The sequence below is a fragment of the Lagopus leucura genome, unplaced genomic scaffold (genome assembly GCF_019238085.1).
Source record: "Lagopus leucura isolate 7727_CA_CO unplaced genomic scaffold, USGS_WTPT01 Super-Scaffold_760, whole genome shotgun sequence".
NCBI lineage: Eukaryota > Metazoa > Chordata > Aves > Galliformes > Phasianidae > Lagopus > Lagopus leucura.
In genome coordinates, this window is record NW_024962257.1 from 7,231,857 (window position 1) to 7,243,815 (window position 11,959).

At 41.0% G+C, this 11,959-nt stretch overlaps 1 protein-coding gene across 2 annotated transcripts; it reads left to right on the plus strand.

Annotated features, from left to right (window-relative positions):
* Positions 1–8: 8 nt before the first annotated feature.
* Positions 9–11,069, plus strand: LOC122176395 (interleukin-9 receptor-like). Of its 2 annotated transcripts, XM_042864867.1 has the most exons (8): positions 5,498–5,576; positions 5,949–6,057; positions 6,677–6,870; positions 7,570–7,706; positions 7,996–8,170; positions 8,331–8,445; positions 9,408–9,492; positions 10,518–11,069. In XM_042864867.1, the coding sequence occupies exons 1-8, from the start codon at positions 5,498–5,500 to the stop codon at positions 11,067–11,069; spliced, it is 1,446 nt and encodes a 481-aa protein (XP_042720801.1). The 2 variants fall into 2 exon arrangements, 1 of the variants encoding a protein (XP_042720801.1); XR_006177730.1 differs by lacking the exons at positions 5,498–5,576; positions 5,949–6,057; positions 7,570–7,706; ... (2 more) ...; positions 9,408–9,492; positions 10,518–11,069 and adding an exon at positions 9–56 and having other exon boundaries at positions 6,677–6,728.
* Positions 11,070–11,959: the final 890 nt, after the last annotated feature.

Consider the following 11,959-nt stretch of genomic DNA (forward strand, 5'->3'; position numbering starts at 1 on the left):
ACCCAGCACTATTGAGGGACAGAGGCAGCGTGAAAAGTGAAGTTTCCTTTGAGCTGGTAAGATGGTTTAACTTACTTCTATGCTTTGCAAGCCAGTAGATAATGATAGGATACATCTACTAAGATAAAATATAAGATATAAAAAATATAATTGATTCATGTTAATGCGGAATTGTATATTGTTTCTTGTACTATGAGGCTGGAACAACCAAACCACCAGAAGGATCTTTGCACTTTTGTTCTGCTAGATTGCTGAGCACAAAACCGCTCTGTCACATTGATTCAGACTTAGATTGTGCTGAAAAGAGGCATCATCTTGGTTTTAAAAAAAATAATAAAGAAATAGGCCCTCCTCTCTGAGTGAAAAAGATGAATGTAAACGAATTCAGCCAGAATAGCCCCCCTCAGTGTTTGGAACTATGCAGGCAAAAATAAATTCTTTTCATGTATGCATACATATGTATGTACATACATAAAAATACACACACACCAGTACCACTCTATTACAGTAGCCTTCCTATGTAGAAACTTCTCTCAGCTGACAGGGTGCAAATCTGTCAAAGCCAGTAGTTCATAGCTGTTCCTGTGCACCAAGTTGTGGAAAAATGGCTCTCCAAAAGGCAGCAAAAGATTGGTTATTTGAGGGAAATCCTTCTACTTTCTTATTCTCTATCAGTTCACACACACACAGGCTGATCATGTGAGTGAGCTACATGTGCTTTACATGTTTCTGTTGGACACATTCACAGATCTATTCTGTGGGTAGATAACATATTATTTTTTCTTAAGGGGTTTCTTACAGGAATTTTCTGTCACTTTTACTCTATTACTTTTCTCCCTGTCTCTGTCACATCAGAAATAACCTTCTTGTCCACATCTTCACAGTCCCTGACAGCTTCTCCTTTTCCTCTTGTAAACTCTCATTTCCGTATCAAGAAGTCAACTCCATGATATTAGCCTCCAGCTCCAATTAGTTCATCAAATCAGCCCTACACTAATTTCTGCCATGCTGTTGCTTACACGCTGGTGCCTATAATTCTCTTCTGAGCTACCTCAGCTTCATTTTTTTAGTCTCTCCTGGCAGCTCTGCTGAGTCGCTTCAAACCAGAGAACATCTAGGCTGCCTATATGCTGAGAGTGCGCTATCACCATCTCATATTAATTCTCTTACCTATCAGTATATTTATTTCACCCTATACATTCTAAAAATCAAAACTAACTTTTTATTTTGTGTTGTACTGGACCTCAAATGTGAGAGTGAGACTAAACTTTGAATATGGATTTCTGTTAACATGAACAGATTTGGCAACAACAGCTGAGCATTTGGGAAATCTGTATTTTGTAGAAATTCTGTTTGAAATGGGAAATAGAACTACAGGAAGGTATGGAAAAGGCACAGCTGCAAAGCCTTATTTTCTTGAGCAGACAGTAGGCAAGAGAACTCTGCCCAGGAAGAAAGGATGGGAATACTATTGCAACCAGCTGAGATCATTGGGAACCCAAGGTCACCAGCGCTGACATCTTGTTAGCTTCTGCTTGCTTCCTGGCTTGATTATTAGGTTCTTGTTCTCCTGCTGCTGTGAAAAGAATTGGCAGTGTTCTGAGATGATGGTCACTGGTAGTAATGACAAATGCTCACTAGGCCATTGAGAATTCCTTTGCTCCATTCTCACTGAAATTGAAAAGGGCTTTTGCACTTATCTCATTTTTGCCCCCTCAGTGGCTGTCTGCTGTCAAGGAGAACTGAGGTTTGAATTAGCCATATGCATTCACTTTGCTATTTGGCCTATAAAAATCTTCATTCCTACCAACAGAAGAAGAAAACATTACTGAAGCAGGCATTTTCTTCTGGACCTTAGCAGAACAGTTTATCTGTGGGCTGGCTGGGCTGTCATCAGTCTTTGGGCGATGTGGCAATTCAGTTTCCACAGCTGAGTAATTTGAAGCAGGTGGGAAGCAAAGCAGATCTGAACAATGAGAAAAGGCACTGGAGTATATCTAGGATACTAGGAAAACATACAGTTGCTTCTTACAAGACAGATCTCATTGTAATGTTCAGCAGACAGAGCTCAGCCTCATGATGTCTCTGCAGTTATCAGTTCCCCCAGATGCTAATACTTGTACCATTATTGCCTTTCTGCACATAGGGAAGTGCTTGGCAATTACTGAGAAGTGATATCACCTGTTTGTGAACCAGCTGACTGGACATACAGCAGGTTTACCTCTGCAAAGTAGAGGACTGCAGGTGTTCAGAGAAAAGTTCATTGTGATAACTTAAGGACAGAGAGCTGTAACTAAGAAGTCCTGTATCAGTCTTGTGACTTTCATCTGAGCAAAGGAATTTATTTTATTTTCTGGATACCTAACCAAGTTTTATAGATTGTAAGTGTTAGAACATATGCTTAGGTAAGAGGCTTTGGTAAGAGATGTGGTTCTCCTCTGTTCACCTTCTGCCCTTTAGAAATGAAGATACCTTATCTATCTTCAGCTCGTAACTACTGAACTCTCTCCATCTTTCTCTAGCAGATTTTAAAAAGCAACTTTTCTCCTATCTGAAGTACTCTTCCTGTACTGATAATTCTAGCTGGCGTAAAATTGCTTCTTAGCCTTTCCTTTGGTTAAGTCTAAGAGATGACTTGATCTCTCAGTTGTTTATCTCAGACAAAAGATATCAAAGATTAAATCATTCTTATAGCTCGTATCAGAACCATTTTAATCTTTTCAGTAACATCTTATTGAAAGCTTGGATCTCAAGGGAAGAACTAATAATGGCATTACAAATGCTAAAAGTAGTTGCAATAGCACTTCTTTTAATTGATACACATCCAAGATCTGTGCTGGTTCTTGTAATTGTGTCAGTGTACTGCAGGCTGTGGCTCAGCTGCTTATCTGCTACTTGCCCCAAATCATTTTCTTCTAAACTTTTCAGAACTTAGCGTTCCATTACCCCACTACAACAAACGTTCATGTGACTTGTAACACACAGATCAGCATTTAAACAACACTGTATTTGTTTCCAGGTGAGAAAGAGCAATTGTAGATGTCTGGCGTCCTTCAGACATTGAAGAACTGAACAAAGAGAATTTTTGAGAGGTTGAGAGAGAGGGGAAGGAGTATTAACAAATTAGCTACGTTTACCTGGAAATAGGTGATTACCTTGTGTAGTAATTTTGATGTTCTTTGTGTGCCTGGGCATTTATAATAGTATGCATAATTCTATTTGTGCATGTGCTTACACATCTCTGTCTATTTCAGATTTAGTCAGCCTTACTGTACTTATCACAGGGATCATATGCAACTCTGATCAGGATGATAAGCAGGAGAGATGACGTGCCTCCCACCTCCCCCAGCTAAACTCAGCTAACAGAGGCGCTTCCTCTATGCAACGCCCACTCTGAAGAAGGTCTGTAGCAAAACAGGATGTCTACCAAAAACCCATAAATGAAGGCATGGTGAATTGGAAGCCAAAAAGATTTTTTTTTTTCCTTTGATCAATTTCTGAGACATTCTGATTATTTTCCTACTTAATTCAGAAAAGCTATGCTGTAAGCAAATCTAATCATAGGAAGGAGTTTGCTATAGGAGTGCTGCTTGGTTGTGTGACATCTGGGAGTGGAAGGATGCTTTTGACCATAGAGTCCAGCTCCTGCTTCTGTAGTTATCAGATCATACAATACCTTCAATGAAACAATCCTGCTGATTGAAACATCACAGTCCTTCCTAAGTATAGACTTCTTCTCAGTCCCATTCAAGACCACTCCAGAGCCCCTGCTGACTAGAAACCACACTCATTCCATAGCCTGCTTAAGCTCACTTGGCTTTTTGCCAGCGCTACGCTCAGAGTTTCCTCTATCCTGTTGTGAATCTCTCTTTCCTCCAGCTGCTTCTGAAAGTTCATAGAGGTGGCATTCCCTCCTCCTCCCCCGCAATAAGTCAACCATGCCCTTTCAAGACAGGACATTCTCACAGCCTCCTCTTACCCCAGAGCTCAGTTCTGTACCTGCACTGGGGAAGCCATGGAAACATTTTCCTCTTAATTTTGAATTCTGCAAATAACTGCTTTAGGGTAAGCTCAGAAGTGCTCTTGGTTCATGCTCTCACTCTGTGTTTTCTGGACTCCAGGCTGAATCATGGGCTTCTTAGAGCAGCATGCTGTCTGCAGAGGTGCTGACCTTTCTTGCAGCATGAAGCTAGTGGCAAACATTGCCACAAGTTGGAAGCATCTCCCAAATACGCCATGAGTACACTGGGTCAGGATTCTTCATATTCAACTTTTGTTTGCTGGAATATCTTCCAATGGAAAGCTCATTAGGAAAGAAATCACAGAATGGAATTCCTATTTAAAAAGAAAGACAGAGTCCCATATAGCCCTGTGGAGAGACTATTCGATATTGCAGAAGAAAAGTTTCAAATTCCAACACAGTCCCTTTCAGTATATTGTGGCAATGACCGGGTCCTAAGTTTTCTACATCCCAGATGAGTGTTTGGCCAGAAACATGTTGGCTATTCTTTCAATTTCTGTCTTTCGGGGTTTTCTTTTGCAGCAAAGAAAATACTTATTGCAAGGAAGTACAGATGCCAAGATTCTCTTGCTGCAGGTGGGCAGCTTGCTTATCTATCTGGAATGGTGGCTTTTTCTGTATGCATGTGTTTGAACATGTAAGAGAGAAAATTATGACAGGTCTTGGTTTCTTTCAGATATGAAATGGAATAATTTATTAAAAAAAAAAAAAAAAAAAAAGTTTGTGCTAGAACACCCTTTTCTTTCCCAGCTTGTGTACTGACCTCAAACCATTTCACAATGGCTCAAGGCAACTTCAGGTGGTTTGAAGGAAGACTCCCCTAGAACTTTTGTGACACCAGCAGCCCAAGGAAACTTTCCTCTAGTGAAGAAAAAGGGGAGGTTTCCATCAGGAAACGGCAGAAAATCAGTGAGTCCCTCAAGTGAAGAAAGACCTATCATTAAAGGCAGATAGTGGTTATGGTGTAGATGCTTTCAGCAGGTAAATACTGCTCATGAGAGGAAAAAAAAAAAGCATTGAAGCCTTGAAGATGCAGAAATTATGTCTGCTCCAGGAGACCCATGAGCTGCAACATCTGGAGACTGAGAAGGTTTTCAGAGAAGAGCTTCAATGCTGTCTCTGGTCAGAAAGAGCAGTCAGGCACTGGCACAGGCTGCCCAGGGAAGTGGAGCCACCAAGCCCGCAGACATTTAAGGAAAGGGCAGATGTATTGTTGTAGTGGGCAATGCTGGTGGCAGGTGGATGATTGGAGTAGACCATCTTGGAAGTCTTTTCCAGCCTTAATATTCTATGATTCTATCACTACATGTTTCTCTAAGCATCTGTTTTCAGTTTCCATCAGAAACAGCACACAGGGAAACATGAATGCATCTGCCAGCTTGTGTTTGTCCTGGCAGGAGCGTGGAGCTGAAGCTGCTGGTACAACTACTGAAAAAAACTCTTCTAACAATTGTTCTGATTTAGATACTGTCTGGAATGGGGCGAAATGTGCAGCAGACTGGCCTTCACCTGTGCATTATTGCTGTGCTGCTTCTTGGTGAAGGACAAGGGAGAGGTAAGGGGAGATTCTGAATAGGTCCACTGTGGGAGGTGTGTATACATGCTCTCATTTTTATGTGAAGACTCTAAGGAATGGAACATAAGATCTCATGGTTGCCCTTTTCTGGTTCCTGAGCAGTGGTACAGCTGGCTGGCAGTGCCAGACCTGGGAAGCCACGCTCATAGCAGACAAGCTGAGCAGCAGAAAGCACAGCCACTGCACAGTCTGCCCTAAGGTCTTACACTCGTCTCACACAGGGAAGTGCAGTACCAGAGAGGAAGAGTGTATTGTGAGGAAGGCATCACTAAAGGAAAGGCTAGCAAGTAGTGCATTTTAGATCTCGTTAGGTGATAACATGAATGCAGCTCCTGTCTGCTTCTTCTGCAGATTTCCCTGGCAGCCTGAGCTGCCTGAATAACTACGTGACTACTGTGAGCTGTACGTGGGCACCTGAGGAGCCCGTGGGTGATGGACCTTTCCACCTGCATTTCACAAAGTAAGAGCTGCAAGCTGAGAGCTGCCTGTGGCTCTCCTGGCCCTGGCACGGGAAGGGCAGCACACAGAGGCAGAGACAGGTCATGGCTGGGGGCTTTCCTTGCTTTGGACATTGCCAGTTCAGTCACCCAGCTGCTCTCTTCTCAGTCTTCCACAGCGTCAAGAAGTGCAGCAGAGCTCTTGCAGCTGTGTGGCATCCTGCAGACTCAGGGTGGTCTTCTGCTCCAGTATTATCTGCTAGTAAGGGCCGCTCAGTGCAGAAAGCCCTCCTGTTGTAGCCTTGACTCTGTGTCATTGGGAAACATGCAGGGCTTTAGTAGCAGGTTTATTATGTGAGTAATTCTACATCTAAGATGAGAAATCTGGTGAATAATTTGTGATGTGATAGGATAATAAGCATTGTGTATGCTAATTTGAGATTAGCCTTTTTAGATTATGTAATAAAGTTATCTTGACTACCAGTAATTAATAAACTGTTACATGAGCGTAAGCTGCTCTGACATTTGATGCCTCACATGAAGTCAAAAATAGCGTAACTCTTAATGATACAGCATTTTAAAGCTGTAAAGCACTTAATCACATGACTTAAAAGAAACCTTCAGCCTTTCCATTTTTTTTAGCCTCTGGTCAAAGGGCCAAAATGCCAGCTGCCAGCTGACTGCCAGAGACAGCATGCAGGATCAGTACCACTGCACGATGCGCTTAGCAAGACAGATCTTGGAAACAGATGGTTACAGAGTCTCTCTCCAAGGCAACTTCTATGGAAGCAATCACACATATGTTACCTTCCAGGAGTACAGTCCCCGCCAGCACAGTAAGTGCAAACCAGGGCAGCTGTGGGCCGAGGCTCTGTCTGGAATCTTTGGGAAGGATCTGATATACTTCCTGATTAAAAGGGTGTCTCAAAACAGGTGAAAGTAATGGCAACAAGCCAGACTGTATAGCCCTGCAGAGTACATTATCTGGGCTTTAGCAGTAGGGATGAAGTCCCAGTGTCTCTCCATTTTGACTTTTTCTGGAGTTCAGAGAGTGTTTGCTCTTGAATACATTTTGGTTGTATTTCTTGTCTGCATCCTGTTTGCCTGTGCTATGGATAATGTACCACTCGATTGTTATCATGGTAGCTGTTTGCTGTTTTGCCACAAATAAATGAAGTCACAAAGAATCTAAGTTGTGGATCTAATTCTAGATCCCATGGCACAGTACTTCAGACAGATGGCATAGAGCTTGAAATCTCAAAGCCTCTGTATACCAGTGCCACACTGGAAGAGATGGTGACATCTTGAGTGGCTCTTTGCTTGCAGGAATATCCCCAGGGGATGAGACAGCATCCCTTTATGCCAGTTCCCTACCTGTTTTGACCTACTCCAAAAGCTAATTCAGTCTACTGTTGCATTTAGTATCACTAGAAGCAGCTTGATCTTCCAAGACTTTGATCAGCCTAGGAACATGCATCTCCTTCTGCGGTGCTTCAGTCCCAAATATTGTGGAAAACCTCTCTCTCTATTTGCAGTAAAACTTGATCCACCTTTGAACATCCAGAGCAATGTTACTGCCAGCAAGTGTCAGATATGGTGGACTGTGCCTTCCTACCTTGATGAAATTCTCCAGTACCAGTTGCAGTACAAGGAGTACAGCTCGTCATGGGAGGTAACTGGATGGGCAACACACTGATACAGTGCAATGGCCTTGCCACTCAGCTCAGAGCCTTCTGGCAGCTGATTACTTTAAGATAGCCTTTCTGGTTTGCCACACAAAGATAAAGTGGTTTTATATAAAACACTGTGGAGATCAATAAATCTTCTTAATCCTGCATTCAGATATCAGTTGTCATCATGGAGGCCTTCTTGCATCCAGGAACGGACAGTTGGGGAAAAAAGTAGTTATTAAAATATTCTCCCTTTGCCTCGTTAATAGAAACCTTTGTAATAACTTGCAGACTGCACAGAACAAGACACCACCCAGTTCACTACCACAGATAGAAATTGAAGGCACAGAATTTCACAGTGGCATCTCTTATGTTGCAAGAGTTCGCTGCAAAGTTTCTGAAATTGAGGATTCATACCACAGTCAGTGGAGCGACTGGAGCCAGACAACAGTATTTCAAAGAGAAGGTAAAAAGAATGTTGTTTTTGCCTTAATTTCAAGGGTTGCTGTTGTTCTTTTGTTGTTGGGTTGTTGCACTGATTGTTTATTTGGAGATCTACCTTAAAATCTAGGCTTTTTATCTTTTTTTTTTTTTTTTTTTTTTTTTTGTGCATGTTCTTTTTATAGATGCATCCAAACTGTCTGAAAACCTCTTTGATACCAGAACATTCGAGTTCTTGATCATTCCTCTGAGTTTTGGCACCCTACTGTATTTATTTTGGAACTGCAAGCTTTCTTCAAGGTACATTATGATACTTCATTAAGTTCTCCTTGATTTGCATAGCCCAAAGAGAAATTAAGCGTTTACATCTGTTTTGCTTTCTACTTTTGCTGCACAATCAGATTCTAACATGCTCAAAAGCTCTTTTGACAATCTCAGGACATGATGTAATCCTTGACTAATGACAATTAATCACCCCCTACTTAATAATTAAGGAGACCAAAACACCTTGGCATACAAGCTGGTCTCTTGGACTTAAGAAGATTTAAACCCATGGATACTTTGAGTTGTTTCATGTAGGTAAATCAGAAATGCAAGCATACAGCAGTCCTGAAGGATGGTTAAAGTGGTACAGAAGTTAAGCTGTTAGTGACATACCTACTAGTAGTCAATACGTATGAATCAACAGAATAATCAAAAATGTCAATATAGGCAAACTATAGAAATTAGTGCATGTAAAACCTTGGCTCAACCATACTCTTCTCTCTTTTATGCTGGTAACACAAAAACCTTTTCTGCCTTGACGTACACCTATTATGCTCCATATACATGTTGTTGTCAGAGAAACAGAATACTTGTCCATATGATAAAATATTTCTATGAGATAGACTAATAAATGGGCAATGATATATGGCAGAACTTTCCCTAAATCTGGTGAAACTAGCTCACTAAAATACTGCTTGAAGAGGTAGTTTAGATCAAACAATGCTAAACAAATGCATAAGTAGCTCAGTGCATATAATGAGTAATAAACTAGTACTGATTTTGCAATATACAGCGTTCCTCAGAAACTTTTGAGAAGACTGGACTAGAAAAATTGAATGCATGTGCAAGAGACAAACAAAGGATGTCAGGAAACACATAAAATGAGCTTCTACTGCAGTCCTTCCAGCAGTAGTGTTGGGTTTTCATCTCATCAGTGTGCTATACCATCAAGACACTGCAGAACAATTTGATTTTAAAGTGTTGTTTTCTCACCTCAGGCCAAAAGTCCTCTCCTGCCTTAATATTCCCACACCAGCTGCTTTCTTTCAGCCACTCTATAATTTGCACAATGGGAATTTTAAGGTAAGATGTTCCATTGACTTCTTATGTTCTTCAGTTAAGGGGAGGGTTGATTTGTTTCTGGGACCAATTGTTCTACCTCCTGAGCAGTGCTACCAACACATGGCTTTGGTCTTCCTGGGAGTCCATGGTTTCCTAGTTTTCTTTCTCCAAATACTAACTACACCATCAGAACAGCTTCTGCCTCTGTAGAAATAAAATCCCTCCAGTAAATCATTCCTCATCCATCTACCATCTATCCTTTTTTCGCATCCACAGAATCTTTTATATATTTATATATTACCAATAACTGGTGCCTTCAGCCTCCCCCTTGTTGAGCCAGACAACACTGGTATCCAAGTACATCATTCAAAGGTTGCTCTGGTTTAATAAATCAAGTTTGCCTCTCACAGGGAAGCAAGTATTTTCTCTGTTAGCTTGAAACAGAGAGATGGAGGAAGCTGCAGTCTTTCCCAACCAGGCAGCTTCTCCCTTGTAGAAAATTCACATTGCTGCATTCTTCCAGTAAGTTCCCCCTCCACTTTCAGATATCTAAGGTACGTTTGAATGGTCTTCATGTTGACCACTGTTGTTCCCTCCATACTGAGAGCCCTTCTGAAAACCAGCACTAAATCCAAGAGGAAAAAAGAAAAGGGGAAAAAAAAAAGAAAAAAAAAAAAAAAAGAAAAAACAGGGCAGATCTGTTTAACGAAAGCAGCAAAAGTCAAAAAGCATCAGTAGTGTATTTACCTTCTCTCATCTTCCATCTTCTGATATACATACTGAATATGAAAGATGCCTGATGACTTTGCAAAGCCAAAGGAATAGAAGAAGCATGTAGCATGTTATGGAGATGAGATCTCAAAAATTTATTATGAAATCTTCCCTCAGGAAAATTGAATGCTATCACTACTCCATAACTTACATTTCACCTATTAGATTTGCAATAAACCTCTGGATTATTGTGCCAAAGACATGTAGATGGAACAGTTAGTTTGAAAATTCCACCTCTGAGCAAATTGTCCTGAACTTACTGATCCTTTCACTAGGACTGGGTCGGACCCAATGAGGCTTGTAGCCAACTCAAAAGAGAAGAGGCAAGCAACTCAAACAAAGTGACTGCAGATGAAGTTTCTGAGCTAAGCATCCAAGAACTGATTTCCCAGATTTCCTTGAGACCTATGGAAAGCACAAATTTGGCTGCTGAAGAAGAGATGATTGCCTTTGCCTCTGGTCCAAGCCAGCAGCATGTCCCCAGCAGATGTGTAAGAGGAGAAGAGATAGAAGTCAGGCCAGCAATGCTGGTAACCCAAAACCAGGCTAATGATACAACTGACCTGAAAATCTCTGAAAAAATTAAAGCCAACCTTGAGAGCTCTAGTGTGGGAAGGAGTTATCCCTCCCACTTACAGCCTGGAAAGAGTGACTGTATTATGCTTCAGGAATCTTTGGAGGTGGCAAGTGTGTCATTCAGCAGTAGCGACTACTGCACCTTGTGTGATAGTGATACCACTGAAGGTTTGATTCCTGCTGAACTATTGAAGCTCTCTGATGGAAATGGCCTGGCCAAATGTGAGAATGATCAGAATGACCTTCCCTGAGGAATGCTGCCCACAAAGATATCTGTGTTGCCCTCACATCTCCCAGTAGTGTCTTCACAAATGGCTTAAGTGGTGACTGTGCAGACAATTACAATTGTGTAACTACATCCCTTTTTAGACCAAGATTTTGGTCTGGCTTGATGCAGTGTTTCCAAATTTCAGACCTTCAGAATGAGAAGAATGCTTCCTAATATTGTCAAATCATATGTATCTTAAATCTCTCATATCTACACAGCCCTTGCATATGAACACATCTGCACAGAAACTGAACCAGTTTGATGAGGTCTTGTTTGCTTTAAGAAGGTATTCTAAACTCTTATTACTAGCAAAAGTGTAATGTGAAGAACTATAGTCAGATACAAACATAAGGAGCAGTAGGTCAGGCTATGGAGAGAATCTAAAACTTAAGATAAAGAAGCAAAAGCAAATAGAGAGATTGAATGTGGTGAGAAATGACAAAAATGAAAAGCCAAGAAAGATGCTGCCTTTGTCCATCAAGCAAGGACAGAAGACTACAGGAACTGAGTATGGAGATGATGGTTAAAGGGCTGAAATGATATTGCATCATCAGATGAAACACTTATAACAATTTTGGCAGCTTCTGCTTTGATGCAGCCACTTAAAAACAAAACAAACAAAATGCAACAACAAAAGGAAAAGTGTAGAGAGGAAAAGTGCCACAGAAAAAGTTGCTTGTTGTAGCTAGATTAAAAAAAAATCTGATCTCACTTATGTCTTTGGAAAAGCTGAAGTCTAATTTTTAGTTAATGAATGAATATCCACATTTTATTTCTAGAGAAACAGCATATAAAAACCCAATTTACTGCTTTTTCACTTTTTTCACTTTTTTTCTTTTTTTGGCCATGTTTGAGACTTGTACTAGGTTAAGC